The sequence below is a fragment of the Rhinoderma darwinii genome, chromosome 10 (assembly GCF_050947455.1).
Source record: "Rhinoderma darwinii isolate aRhiDar2 chromosome 10, aRhiDar2.hap1, whole genome shotgun sequence".
NCBI classification, from domain to species: Eukaryota; Metazoa; Chordata; class Amphibia; order Anura; family Rhinodermatidae; genus Rhinoderma; species Rhinoderma darwinii.
The window spans coordinates 17,968,997-17,985,200 of NC_134696.1; the positions used below are offsets into that span (position 1 = coordinate 17,968,997).

Consider the following 16,204-nt stretch of genomic DNA (forward strand, 5'->3'; position numbering starts at 1 on the left):
ATGTAATGTATGTACACAGTGACTCCACCAGCAGCATAGTGAGTGCAGCTCTGGAGTATAATACAGATTGTAACTCAGGATCAGTACAGGATAAGTAATGTATGTACACAGTGACTCCACCAGCAGAATAGTGAGGGCAGCCCTGGAGTATAATACAGGATGTAACTCAGGATCAGTAATGTAATGTATGTACACAGTGACTCCACCCACAGAATAGTGAGGGCAGCTCTGGAGTATAATACAGGATGTAACTCAGGATCAGTACAGGATAAGTAATGTATGCACACTATATTCTGCTTTGGAGTCAGAGTGCAGCTCTGGAGTAGAATACAAGTTGTTACTCAGGATCAGTTCAAGAGGAGTAATGCATTTACAAAGGCATGTACAATGGAACTGCGGTGTGTGAACATTGTCATTGAGGCTCGTAGGGCGGTTTCAACAATTTTTTGGACGTAAGAAAAACACCAGTTTAGACAACTGTAATCTTCAAAGTTCATTTTTATTAATATACAAATGTACAAATAAAAAAAAGAAATGACTGGAAACCACTCACTCCCCTCTAGTACATGTTTAACGACGGATATTTACAGACCGGACAAGAGCAAAAGGCAACGACCTCCATCTGGAAAGAAAAATTATCAAATTCTTCGTGAAGTTTTCCAAAATAAGACTGTGCGGGCCCACCGGCAAATATTACAGCTGTGTCCATAGTAAGAATGTCAGGCTGGAGCGTGGACAGTGAGAGTCTTGGCACAGGGTCAAGTCATGGAACATGAAAACAGTCGGCTTCTTCCCCGAGATGTAAGGAACGTAAAGCTTCCTCTTTTGTGCCGCGAGTCGAACGGACATAAATAAAACATTTTATATAGAAAAAATAAATATTTAGAGAGAAAATTAAAAAAAAAGTCACATCTCAGAGTTTTTCGTGTTTTCTCCCGGGTCGCTGGGACTGTTCAGGCACGGAGTTTGTGGTGTCGTTGAGTGTTCTGTAGCTTTGGTGGAGTCTTCAACTGTCCTTTGGTCTTCCTTCTTTTTGGGCTCCTTATATGCGGTGGTGCCCTTTACACATGTGAGACATCCCTGTGGGCAGCAAAAGACACGGGCATGAGATTCCAGAATCTACACACAGCAGCCTGGTATACTCTCTCCGTAGTCTTATTCTTGCGGTCAATCTAGGGATTTTGTCTCCAACCTGCGGCTTTCTAGCTGTAATGAAACTCAGCATGCTGGGAGTCGTAGTTTCACACCAGCTGGAAAGCCACTGCTTGGAGATTGCAGATCTAAGGAGTTAATTATTTTTTTTAAAAGGAACACTTCAGGCAAAACGTATACATGTGTTGTGCCTAGTGCAGGGCCTGAAGGGTCAGAGCATGACAGGAATTTTCGACTTGGTGTTCTTGGACTCCCTGGGTCATGCTCCACCCCCTCAGGCCCTGGAATAGGAAAAACAATATCCGTTTTGCCTGGAATATTCCTTTAAAAAGCGTCGGCAGTAAATCCTTGATTCGTGCACCTCTGTTAATGCGGTTAAAAAAATTCTGCTTAGCGGTTGGGAAAGCTGGCTGACAACCAATATGGCTAATATTAGAGGCGGCTGTCACCCAGCTTTACTAGGGGTGAGGATGCCACTCCGCTATACATTTTTGTCATATATAACAGGTCAGCTTTTAGCGCTTTCCTATAGGATTTATAAATAGAGGAAAAGAAGAATTCTATCCCGTACTTGAGTGTCGATCTCCTGAGGTATTGTGCGGTTTCGAATCCACCAGTGCACCTCCGCCAGCTCCTCTTTTTGCTGTTCTGTAAACCAGGGCTGCTTGTTCCGCATGGCCGTCAGTTTCTCCAGATCCTCTTTTAACAAGGTTTCTTTATCCCTGGAGAAAGGAAGCAAGAGAACCTAGAAATAATATACTAAGAGAGGACAGATCTCAGCCCATGAAGCAGGTAAAGTGGACCAGTCACTTTAAACCGAGGAGGCGGCCATTTTTAACGAAGGATTATATAAATAATACAACAGAAGCGCCACTGTTGTGTTTAAAAGACAGATGCACTTTAAGAGGTAAAAAGAAAAAAAAAAAAAAAAGGGCTATTAAATAACCCAGTCAAATTCCGCATCCCCACACAGATAATGGAGCTTACAGAAGCCCAAGGGGTGGAGTGTGAAAAAGTAATAAATAAAATGTCGTCGATGTATCCTCACAGAAATTCTCTTACGGATAATGTATTCTACAACATACTCCAGCGCCTTCTGGAAGAGACATTTTGTTCTCTAGCTCCAACCCCATGAACACTGCTGGAGGAGGCAGAAATGGAACGGGGGTGTATGTGTAATTTGCAGCACTTCCAAAATGCTGCCATTTTAATATAGAGCCTCTATAAAATGACAAAAACCGCATATAACAGGCTGACGCCATGCCCATTTCTTACCTTTCGGGTAGCTGATATGTCATCATAATAGGGGTAGGTGTACGCTCTATCATAGCCCATATTGAGTCTCCTGCAGCCTTGGGGAAAGCATCAGATTCCGCCCCCTCCTGTCGCTTATGCCCTTTCTTGGAGGTATCGGAGGACTTGCTGGCGAAATACTTGCTGCTGTTACTACTCCCTTTAAGATGTTAGAGAAAAACAAAGAATAAAACATGGGGTACGGTAACCGTTTCTTTCACACATACAGGTGCACCGCTCGCCATTATCCAGATCTAGAACATCACATCATAAACAATGTTCAGAGTGTAAACAATTTAGGTTTTGAGAAGGGGAAAATCGCTGATCCCTATGAAGAGTCCGTGCATGACGGAATAAATGAACACAGATGCATCGCTGCGACATCTCTGGGTGGGCTCAGTATGGCCTTCACGATGCCCATTTTAATATTTTTTTGCAGTCTGCGCGCTCTACAATGGACAGGCACAATTAAAGTGGCTCTACACTAAAAAGCTGGTTTTCCCATAAGGTCGTGTGTGTAGTGATGGCCTTATATTTAAGATTGAATACAAAGGTTATATTTCTATGTACAGTTTAAGCCTCGTTAACATTACAGCACATTCAGTGGGCCCAGCGCGCTTGTAATTTGCAGGTATGCGACAGAGGAGGACATTAGACATGTGCAATGAATGCATATTTTGCAGCCTCCAAAAGGACAACAGTGTTGAGACGAAAAAAGTGAAATCTATCCCATAAACACATATTACGGGAGACAATTTAGTGGAGAGCCCCTTTACTGTCCGGTTTCAAATCAGTTAAAGAGTAGACACACTTTGATACAATCGGACATCTGCATATAATATGGAGTACCTTTGCAAACACTTCCATAGTAATAAACCATGCCCTGTACTCCAGTCACATCCAGAGCTGCAGGTCTCTTACCCATGGCTTATGGCTATATGGTCATTGTAACGAAGATGATCTGTCCAGCACCGTCTCCACCTAAAACGTACTTGCTTTATTCTGTTATGCACCGATACCAGAGTCTGGTACACAGTTCAAAGCGGAACAAGACATTGTGCCATTAGGACCAGTCAGACTAGGGTAATTACAATAAAACACAACTTATTTATGTGACCAGCAAACTTCCAGTCAATTCATACCTATGCCACTTCCCGACGTCCCGTTTGCGGTAGAACCAGACCCTAAGGAGAAGGAGTTCGCAGATCCACTTCCTGAAGCCGCTGATCCAGTGCCTGATTGGGAGTCCTCCTGTAGTAAGAGGTCGAAGAGTTCACTAGAAGCTGAATGGCTATCAGCGTTACCGCTATCCTCTGCCGTGTCAGCCTGTAAGAACAAGTATTATGAGAATGATTGTGTTTATTACTACAGAAACAAGGATAGTCTTTACTGGATATATTAACCATTTTTACTACTGTATGTGTATGGGAACCTTTAGGGATGAACACAATTCTATATAACTACTAGAATACTGCCCCTATATATAAGAATATAACTACTATAATACGGCTCCTATATACAAGAATATAACTACTATAATAATGCTCCTATATACAAGAATATAACTACTATAATACTGCCCCCTATATACAAGAATATAACTACTATAATACTGCCCCCTATATACAAGAATATAACTACTATAATACTGCTCCCTATATACAAGAATATAACTACTATAATACTGCCCCTATATACAAGAATATAACTACTATAATACTGCCCCTATATACAAGAATATAACTACTATAATACTGCCCCCTATATACAAGAATATAACTACTATAATACTGCTCCCTATATACAAGAATATAACTACTATAATACTGCCCCCTATGTACAAGAATATAACTACTATAATACTGCCCCTATGTAAAAGAATATAACTACTATAATACTGCCCCTATGTACAAGAATATAACTACTATAATACTGCCCCTATGTACAAGAATATAACTACTATAATACTGCCCCTATATACAAGAATATAACTACTATAATACTGCCCCCTATATACAAGAATATAACTACTATAATACTGCTCCTATATACAAGAATATAACTACTATAATACTGCTCCTATATACAAGAATATAACTACTATAATACTGCCCCTATATACAAGAATATAACTACTATAATACTGCCCCTATATACAAGAATATAACTACTATAATACTGCCGCTATATACAAGAATATAACTACTATAATACTGCCCCTATGTACAAGAATATAACTACTATAATACTGCCCCTATATACAAGAATATAACTACTATAATACTGCCGCTATATACAAGAATATATCTACTATAATACTGCCCCTATGTACAAGAATATAACTACTATAATACTGCCCCTATGTACAAGAATATAACTACTATAATACTGCCCCTATATACAAGAATATAACTACTAGAATACTGCTCCCTATATACTAGAATATAACTACTATAATACTGCTCCTATATACAAGAATATAACTACTATAAAATACTATCCCTATATACAAGAATATAACTACTATAATACTGCCCCTATATACAAGAATATAACTACTATAATACTGCCCCCTATATACAAGAATATAACTACTATAATACTGCCCCTATATACAAGACTATAACTACTATAATACTGCCTCCTATATACAAGAATATAACTACTATAATACTGCTCCTATATACAAGAATATAACTACTATAATACTGCTCCTATATACAAGAATATAACTACTATAATACTGCCCCTATGTACAAGAATATAACTACTATAATACTGCCCCTATGTACAAGAATATAACTACTATAATACTGCCCCTATATACAAGAATATAACTACTATAATACTGCCCCCTATATACAAGAATATAACTACTAGAATACTGCTCCCTATATACAAGACTATAACTACTATAATACTGCTCCTATATACAAGAATATAACTACTATAAAATACTATCCCTATATACAAGAATATAACTACTATAATACTGCCCCTATATACAAGAATATAACTACTATAATACTGCCCCCTATATACAAGAATATAACTACTATAATACTGCCCCTATATACAAGACTATAACTACTATAATACTGCCTCCTATATACAAGAATATAACTACTATAATACTGCCCCTATATACAAGAATATAACTACTATAATACTGCCCACTATATACAAGAATATAACTACTATAATACTGCTCCTATATACAAGAATATAACTACTATAATACTGCCCACTATACACAAGAATATAACTACTATAATACTGCTCCTATATACAAGAATATAACTACTATAATACTGCCCCTATACACAATATATCTACTATAATACTGCCCTTATATACAAGAATATAACTACTATAATACTGCCCCCCATGTACAAGAATATAACTACTATAATACTGCCCCCTATGTACAAGAATATAACTACTATAATACTGCCCCCTATGTACAAGAATATAACTACTATAATACTGCCTCCTATATACAAGAATATAACTACTATAATACTGCCCCCCATGTACAAGAATATAACTACTATAATACTGCCCCCTATGTACAAGAATATAACTACTATAATACTGCCCCCTATGTACAAGAATATAACTACTATAATACTGCTCCTATATACAAGAATATAACTACTATAATACTGCCTCCTATATACAAGAATATAACTACGATAATACTGCTCCTATATACAAGAATATAACTACTATAATACTGCTCCTATATACAAGAATATAACTACTATAATACTGCCCCTATATACAAGAATATAACTACTATAATACTGCCCCCTATATACAAGAATATAACTACTATAATACTGCCTCCTATATATAAGAATATAACTACTATAATACTGCTCCTATATACAAGAATATAACTACTATAATACTGCCCCTATGTACAAGAATATAACTACTATAATACTGCCCCTATGTACAAGAATATAACTACTATAATACTGCCCCTATATACAAGAATATAACTACTATAATACTGCCCCCTATATACAAGAATATAACTACTAGAATACTGCTCCCTATATACAAGAATATAACTACTATAATACTGCTCCTATATACAAGAATATAACTACTATAAAATACTATCCCTATATACAAGAATATAACTACTATAATACTGCCCCTATATACAAGAATATAACTACTATAATACTGCCCCCTATATACAAGAATATAACTACTATAATACTGCCCCTATATACAAGACTATAACTACTATAATACTGCCTCCTATATACAAGAATATAACTACTATAATACTGCCCCTATATACAAGAATATAACTACTATAATACTGCCCACTATATACAAGAATATAACTACTATAATACTGCTCCTATATACAAGAATATAACTACTATAATACTGCCCACTATACACAAGAATATAACTACTATAATACTGCTCCTATATACAAGAATATAACTACTATAATACTGCCCCTATACACAAGAATATATCTACTATAATACTGCCCTTATATACAAGAATATAACTACTATAATACTGCCCCCCATGTACAAGAATATAACTACTATAATACTGCCCCCTATGTACAAGAATATAACTACTATAATACTGCCCCCTATGTACAAGAATATAACTACTATAATACTGCCTCCTATATACAAGAATATAACTACTATAATACTGCTCCTATATACAAGAATATAACTACTATAATACTGCCTCCTATATACAAGAATATAACTACGATAATACTGCTCCTATATACAAGAATATAACTACTATAATACTGCTCCTATATACAAGAATATAACTACTATAATACTGCCCCTATATACAAGAATATAACTACTATAATACTGCCCCCTATATACAAGAATATAACTACTATAATACTGCCTCCTATATATAAGAATATAACTACTATAATACTGCTCCTATATACAAGAATATAACTACTATAATACTGCCCCCTATATACAAGAATATAACTACTATAATACTGCTCCTATATACAAGAATATAACTACTATAATACTGCCCCTATATACAAGAATATAACTACTATAATACTGCCCCCCTGTGTACAAGAATATAACTACTATAATACTGCTCCTATATACAAGAATATAACTACTATAATACTGCCCCCTATATACAAGAATATAACTACTAGAATACTGCTCCCTATATACAAGAATATAACTACGATAATACTGCCTCCTATATACAAGAATATAACTACTATAATACTGCCCCCTATATACAAGAATATAACTGCTATAATACTGCCCCTATATACAAGAATATAACTACTATAATACTGTCCCTATATACAGGAATATAACTACTATAATACTGCTCCTATATACAAGAATATAACTACTATAATACTGCCCCTATATACAAGAATATAACTACTATAATACTGTCCCTATATACAAGAATATAACTACTATAATACTGCCCCCTATATACAATAATATAACTACTATAATACTGCCCCCAATATACAAGAATATAACTACTATAATACTGCCCCTATATACAAGAATATAACTACTATAATACTGTCCCTATATACAAGAATATAACTACTATAATATTGCCCCCTATATACAAGAATATAACTACTATAATACTGCTCCTATATACAAGAATATAACTACTCTATTACTGCTTCCTATATACAAGAATATAACTACTATAATACTGCCTCCTATATACAAGAATATAACTACTATAATACTACCCGCTATTGATTAGAATATGGTTCTGGAGTAGTTCGAATGTATACATATCTGAATGGAAATTGTGGTTAAGCAATGTATAGGTCAATAAGTTTCCATAGGAAGAACACAACTCACGCATTTGATGGCCACTTGGTTTTCGGTCTTGGTTCCTTCGGGAGGATCTGCTGGTTTTGGCAATTCCTCTTGAAGAAGGACCAGCTGTAATGGGGAACTGCTTCTAGAGTTACTGAAAAGACGTGGATCATCGCTCTGAACTTCCTGCTGCTCCTCTGCAGACATGGCAGAAGATGCTCGAGATGTTGGCTCCATAAAGTCTGTGGGAATTTGGGGTGGCACAGTTTGGGGAGCAACTGGCATTCCAGCATATGGGTATGGTGGTGGGCAAGGATACTGAGTGGGAAAGAAAGGCGGAGGTATCTGTTGGTTGATAGGTGGGTACACATTATAATTGGGGAGGATCACAGCCATGAATGTGCCCATGTATGGAGATGGGAACGCTGGGAATGGCTGCACGTTGTATGAAATGTTAGATTGTGGTATAGACTCCGGAGTGAATGTCGAATTGGTACAGTCTCCTGTTACGGTGGTGCCCGTGTGTGGGAGCTGAAACCAAGGCATGGGATACGCTGGTGGAATTGGGATCATTGGAGCTGGGAAGGCCATGTTTGAAGGACTTGGGTGTGAGACTTCAGACGGTGGCCAAGATGGTGGCAAAGGTCCTGTCTTTCTTGGACGTGGTGGCAGATTGGGATGAGATCCGTTACTGTCTGATGATTCCATGGGTTTCTGCCTCTTGTGCTTGCCCTGTTTTTTACCCTTTTTCAAAGCAGCCGGGGTAGTTTGGGGAGAGGAATGTTCTGCGGAGAAAAGAAAAACCCATCAAAATTCTAGAGATTTTAGAACATTGAATGTTACAGATAATTGATCATTAAAGGAGTATTCCCATCTTAGACATATCCAAAAGACATGCCGTAAATGTCCGATAGGTGCAGATCCCAGAGGTGGGACCCCCATCTATCTAGAACTGGGCCCCCTGACACCCATCCCACCTTTTCTTGCTCTCACTTATCTCCGGCCACTGATTGACGAGGTGGTCGGTAGCATGGAAATAGTGGCGCTCGTTGTGCTCCCCAGTTTCCGTACTGACGTCAGTTAGTGGTCGGCGCAGCGACAGTGGGATAAGCTAAGATGGGGGGGCAAGGAGCCACGTTCTAGAGATAGTTGCGGGTCCTAGAGGTGGGACCTGCATCTATCAGACATTTATGGCATGAAGGTCCAAGACGGGCAAACCCCGTTGCCATTTAGTATTCACAATTACGCATCAGGGATGTTCTATTTCTTAAGTTGCCTCTATAGGACTATTACATGGTCCTGAACTTTGCGACCGTGATGCTTTGGCAAGGTACAGTATTGAACTCCTTCTCGGGTAGTCTTCACAAGGACTAGATCTCCATTCTTTTTCACTTCTTTGGCGGAAGGATAAAGAGACAACTGAGGGGAAGAGAGACTAATCATTGACCACTACCTTGTATTCCCGGCTCATGGGAGCAGGCTTTGCTCTGACTGTCCGGCTGTAGATAACCGCTGTATGGAGACTGCAGGATCCTCTGCCGGAATCTGTCCACGTAGTTCTGCTCCTCTTTCTGCGTGTGGGCAGACAGGACCTCCTTGGTTAACCCGACCTGTTTAAACTCCTCTGGGGTAACACTGGAACCTGCAGCTTGGGAAGATCTCATATCGATCTGTTCACTCCCAGCTGTAGCGTCTTCTATGGCCGTCACCTCTGAAGACAAAAGGGAAGCAACACAAGGGTCATCGTCTGAATGATGCATAGGCGGCCGACAAGGTAAATACTACACACCCCAATCACAGACTACACCTAGGAGGTTGCACACCTGAACAGACGAACAAAAACTGAAATGGAAGTGAAAGCAAAAAATAAAAATGAAAAAAAAAAACCACAAAAACAAACTGCTGGAGTCTTAATTAGCCCGATATTTTGCCAGGGTTTGTGGCATGAACCCCTAACAAAAAGCACTAGGCGAATAGAACAGCGGTTATGTAATTCAATTGTTGGACAGCGCAGACATTTCTGACTGAAGAGGGGAAGCGGTGTCGGCAAATTTAGCCAGAGAAGATAAATAAAAAATAATTGGGGGGGAAATGTAGAAAAAAAATTATATTATATATATATATATCACTCTAAGGGTTCTATACCAACATGAGATTCGGCTGAAGAGGCTGGACCAGGGATGGGGTATGGCCTCAAATTGACCCTGTCCCAATTCTGCTCAGTACAGATTACAGGGATGTGGTGCATCCCCCATACATCACGCCCTGGCCCGTTTCCAATCCATAAGTGGAAGCGCCGGGTCTCCAACCTATGGCTGTACAGCCATTGTAAAACTACAACTCATCATGCCTTTCTAATACACTTTGCCTTTTAATACATCAATATTTTCAAGATATCTGCTTCTTGTTAGTGAATGGAAGCTTCCCTTTTTAAAGCAGCGCTAATACACTGTAGCAAAACCAGGTGAGCTGTGTTTTGAGGATGCATTTTGCTCACAAAAAGTTTGCCTGGACTGGATAAAATTGTAAGTCTGCATGGGTTTTCAGCTTATAAATGTAAGCAAAGGTTCCCATTCACTGACAGCAAGCAAAGATTGAAAATAGTGGAAAAAAAAAAACCACCTTTGAAAAGGCCAACAGCTAGATGGTGTATTAGAAAGTTTTACCACGTCCCAATTCCAGTCCCTGTAGCTGGATTTCCAATCGGTATAGAACCCATTGAACCCTGTCCTATTATCACGGTTTTAAGACGGGTTTTCAGTGAAAGTCAATCCATTTCCATATGGCCTACTAGGGTATTTTGAGGGAACAGGGGAGGAGGGAGGGTTCCACATACTAAAAAATACCCCCCCCCCCTCTATTATGCAAAGCATAAAGCAGCCCTTGTTCTGGAGGAGCGACATCCTCTATGTAAAACAATGGACGCCCTTGCGATTTGGTTCCTCCAGCGATAATGGCCGATCACGATGATCACCCTGCAATCAGCTGATCGCTGGTGATCTGCACACAGAAAAAACAATCGGCCAAAACGACCTCCAAAAACACGATCCTACAGGGTTAATGGAATCGGTAGAGAATATTCCATTATCGGCAAAGGCAGATTTTTTTTTCTGATCGGAGCAAAACAGCGCTACAGTGAAAAAGATTTTGATAACGGAAACGGTTTGGATGTCCACCTGATCATGGTGCAAAAACGGCAATAAGCTGCCCGTAGACATCAGGTCTGAAATAGTCGAATGTCTTTGGGGCTGCCAGACCGTGCTCCAAGGTCTGATATTGAGGGGTAAAACAAAAACCAGATCACATAGATTAGTATTTTGGTGGTGGGTGCTATGTTTCACCTGGTGAGAAGTGGTGCCAGATATTTCCAAACGCCACTTATCTCCATTGGGGGGGTTAGATATCTTAAATTGTCGGGGGAAAAAAAACGTGCTTGTTTGTTTGTCAGTTTTGCTTGTCCTGAAATTAAATAGGGTTTTATTTGGCGACTTCCCTTACATTTCATTATGAATCTTATGGAGCAAGTGAGTGTGGCTTGTTCCTTGAGCACAACCCTGCGTATAAACTCAGATTTAAACGCAATAAGCAGAAGTCAAACATTATAAACTGTGAAAAAAGAAACAGCATTTGTGAAATTCTCCCCATAATATATCCCCCGATAGATACCTGACTCGGGCTGAGGAACATGTACAATGGTACTGCTGTAGCTACACTGGCTGGTGACAGAAACCACACTCATTGCCTTGGACAGGGTAAGGTCGGTCAGTGGAGCTCCCACCGCAGCGGCTGTTGTCTGAGCGTCGGCAGTGACCATCGACTCCGCTGATAATGGTCTCGTGGAGATTGGCGCTCTCAACACAGGAACATCTTGCAACGATACAAGACAAATTCGAGGACACTTGAGTTTTTACGTTTAAATATCAAGATCTCTTCAATGATTTGTGGAAACTCAAGATGGGATCCCTCATCAAAAGTTTAACCAGTGCAAGTGTAATGACCAGTACAGTAACATTCCCAGAATATTGGAAATGCCAGATTACTGGAAGTTGTCCCGGTGCGTCAGACATTTAGCAGAGAAGTGTCGGACCTTAAAGTGTAATTACTTATGCAACTTTTCTAAGAAACCGGCAGCATGAAGCATTTTCCGAATAGATAAGGCTACGGTGCAGAAAACCTTCCACACACACACGGTGCATAAAGATCGCCGCCCTAGTGGTGAGAACAGGTAGCGGAGATATATACTTGTGAGTGCGGCAGAGAGCAATGGTGATTTGTATAAAAGAAACGGAGCCTCATCAAGTCTAGTAGGAAAACACTCCAAATAATTTAGGCGAGACCACCAAGGTGACACGGAGTCACCCGTAATTTGCAGTAAAATCGTAGTATTACCGTGTAGGCAACATTAAAGTGTAGCTAAACGTTCGACAAACTTCTGACATGTCAGTGACATGTCAGAAGTTTTGATTGGTGGGGGGCCGAGCACTGAGGCCCCCACCAATCGCTAGAACGAAGCTGCTGAAGTTTTCGTGTGAGCGCTGAGCCGCTTTGTTGTCTGTTCGCTTTTTCCGGAAATAAATGTATCGGTGTACGGATCCAATAGAAAGTCTATGAGCCCGTACTCCGATACATCAGCTTTCCGGAAAAAGCCGAACAGACATGAAGCAGCTGAGCGCTCACACGAAAACTTCAGCAGCTTCGTTCTAGCGATTGGTGGGGGTCTCAGTGCTCGGACCCCACATATACAAACTTCTGACATGTTACTATGACATGTCAGAAGTTTGTCGAACATTTAGCTACACTTTAAGGTTTCCAAATGGGAAAAAAAAAAAAAAGTTGCAAGGAACCTCACAATCATCACACAAACTCAAAACGAGATTTCTTTGCAACTTGGTCGCATGCAACTTTCAGTTCCTGTAAATTCTCCACGGAGGCCTAGCCCAACGCTGCAGGTTTCTTACAAATATTTAAGAGCACAGCCTGAAGACAAAGCAGAAAGGACTGGGGTTTTTTTTTTTTTTATTGCCAAAAGTTAAAAAAAATAAATAAAAAAATTATATAAAAAAATTCCCTAGCCCGCTCTGCTGTCTTTATGTCGTACTCTTCAGGTCAGAGGCCGCCTCGCCTACGTAAATTCTGCTGCACATATTGGAAACGCTGGAAAAGAGGTTCTTGGAGAGTGAGCCATGCGGGAAAAATGGCAGCCACCCAGGCCTTCCCAACAGTCTCCATCTCGGAGTGATTTCCCGGCAATTCGGCGCTCGGAACAATTTTTTTTGCCCAATGCCAGATTAACAGGAAATCCAGACTTTTGGTTGAACTGAACTTTTCCGTGTTTCTTCACAAAACTTTACACATAATTCTCCACTTTCTCAGCGGGGACATTTTGATGATGAGACTCGGCACGGACTAGTCACATTCATGAGAGCATAATGCTCGGTGATCGGGGTCCATTATATTTGCATGACATGATCAGATTTACAGATAAATTAACGGACATTCGCTCCAGCGCAGTGACAAAACTTTCATTAGTATAAGGAACCACGTCCTCACACTTGCTATGTGTAAAAGACCTTCCAGAAAATAAATAATAGGCCTTAGTTTATAGTTACGGGCCCAAAGGCTTAGAAGCAATATTGAGAGCCTCATGACAACACTTCCTGTTCCGATTTGTGTCTGTAGGTGAAGTGTTGTCATGGAAACCATGTGTGGATTCAGATACATCAATGTCCTCACAGGTGCACAGATATTTCCCGCTAGTCAAGCCAGGTAGGATGTAGACAAGATCTCCATGACAACACCACACCTGACAAATCAAAAGGAGACCTGACCTCAGAATCTCTCAGTAGTGCAGCCTCAGGCTTTGGGCCTGCAACTTAAAGTGACCATATCTCAGCTTAGTAGGAAGATATTAAAAATAGATTTTCACTTTTTTTGAATGAACCGGCCTTTTATTCATTTTCATCTGGTCAAGTCTCTATAAGGGGCTTCACAGAGCAATCGTCCCGTGACTTTAATGCAAATCAATGTATTCTTTATGGACAGCGACGGTCACGTGTAGCCCCAGCCTTAGTGCTGATGACATGGCGGCCTCTGCGGGGTGTAGGTGGCAGGTACACTTCAAAAAATATGAAAGATCGATTTATCACATGTGCAGGAGGTCATCGCTATGAAATCTTGGTAGTGCAAATGAGGTACAACATTGCCAGGAAACCTACTACAGTCCTCAGACTAATCACCAAAACACGATGGGCTGCTGGTGGTAGTAGTCGGGGTGTAAGTATTTATCAAATTGAGAAACAAGAGTAAGCAAGACAGATAAGGACACAGGTTTTCTGGGGCATGTGGAAAAAATAAAATAATCACATTTGCTTTGTACCTGTCAGAATGGTTACTCCTAGATTTTATTTGCTTTGTGTAAAATGTATTCAAGGGGTTTTCCAGGACTAGAATATTGATGATCTATCCATAGGGTAGGCCTTCTATGCCAGATCGGTGGAGATACGATTCCCGGCACCCCTGCAAGAACCGTATATCCTTCATGGTTTACCAGGCACAGCGCCTCACATTTGATAGTGGCTGTGCCTGGTATTGCAGCTCTGTCCTATTCTACTTGAATGAGACTGAGCTGCATTACCAGGCATTGCCACTACTAAATGTACGGCACTGTGCCTGGTAAACCATGAAAGGCAAGCAGTGCTCACGGACTATTCAGCCCACTGATCAGCAGGGATGCCAGGAGTTGGACCTCCACTGATCTGATATTGATGGCCTACCCTAATGACAGACCATCAATATAATAGTCCGAGAAATCCCCTTTAAGCACCATGGAGTCTCGTTTGCTCAGAAGTAAATTTACCTTGTATTGCTTTATCGGGCGGGCAGAGAAGCGGCTTCCCAATCTATAGGTTATGTGCGATTTGAATTAGCAGCAGCAGTAGCCACGTGCAGAGGAAAGAGCAATATGCCCAAAGAAAATTGCTGCCTCTTTGGAGGTACATGGTTTATTTTTAGCTTCAAGCACTACAAAACAAAGCAATTAAAATACCCGATAACCTGGCCATAAAGAAACTAAAAATGCCTCTTTAAAAAAAAAAAAAAGTTCCTTAATCCCCTTCTGTAAAGTTATTAGAAAAATCTATTGAACTTGGGGATTCAGACTCCTGAATAATAAATTTGCTCGGCTATGAAGAAACTCGGATGTACTGTTTGTCGGTAGGCCCATTTGCAAACTAAGGAAGTCTGCTATGCGTAGGAAATATCTTCCCCTCAGTGCCACAGCGCCCGGTCTTCTGTTCTGACAAGATCCTGAAACGCGTGTGCGTGTGCTTAATAACTTTTATGGAAGAAAAAATAAAAGATAATTCGAGTTTTGTTCCGGCTCATATCCCCCCCCACCTCGAAAATATTTTTACCTTCCAAAGTCCCCAGGTCATTCTGTCCAGGGACACCCTGCTTGTCGTCTTCAGAGGAGGAAGTGGTATTGGTGGAGGACTCGCATTTCCTCTTTAAAGCTGGGATGTTGTAGCTCTCTAGATACCTGCAAAGGAGGGAAAATACGTCAGAAATACGAGGGTTTAAAGCTAGTATTGTAGACTAGAGCACAAGTCACAATTTTGTCGGTTTCTACTGGAAACAATCAGCGAGCTGGTTGTCAGACACTCTACGAATTTATGGATGCTGGGCAGCTTTTCGTACACCTTCAAGTGACTTTACTTTGCATATGCTGGCACAACTTTTACTACATTCAGAAAAGCGCAGATATAACCTTCTGACATGTCTCTAATGTCACTTTTGGTATCAGTGGTGGTCCAGGAGCCTGTGACAGTTGTAGTGTCCCCCAAAAGAGGTTGAGCCAAATCTGCATGTTAATTTAGGAAATCGCTGTTGTCATGTATTCTTTTCACCCATATACATAGCGGCTT

General features: G+C 40.0%; 1 protein-coding gene across 3 annotated transcripts in view; it reads right to left on the reverse strand.

The window, feature by feature from the left end:
- Positions 1-480: 480 nt before the first annotated feature.
- The window catches only part of LOC142661819 (period circadian protein homolog 3-like), a 36,665-nt gene continuing 20,941 nt past the window's right edge, over positions 481-16,204 (reverse strand). For 2 of the 3 annotated variants that reach the window (XM_075839414.1, XM_075839416.1), the window contains 8 exons: positions 15,695-15,819; positions 11,949-12,149; positions 9,736-9,993; positions 8,325-9,067; positions 3,588-3,771; positions 2,428-2,605; positions 1,724-1,874; positions 481-1,080 (listed from right to left, as the gene is read on the reverse strand). In XM_075839414.1, the coding sequence (XP_075695529.1) occupies positions 907-1,080; positions 1,724-1,874; positions 2,428-2,605; positions 3,588-3,771; positions 8,325-9,067; positions 9,736-9,993; positions 11,949-12,149; positions 15,695-15,819 (2,014 nt within the window). In that variant the 3' untranslated portion in view covers positions 481-906. The remainder of the gene's footprint in view (positions 1,081-1,723; positions 1,875-2,427; positions 2,606-3,587; positions 3,772-8,324; positions 9,068-9,735; positions 9,994-11,948; positions 12,150-15,694; positions 15,820-16,204) is intronic. The other variant, XM_075839415.1, reaches the window with a different exon arrangement.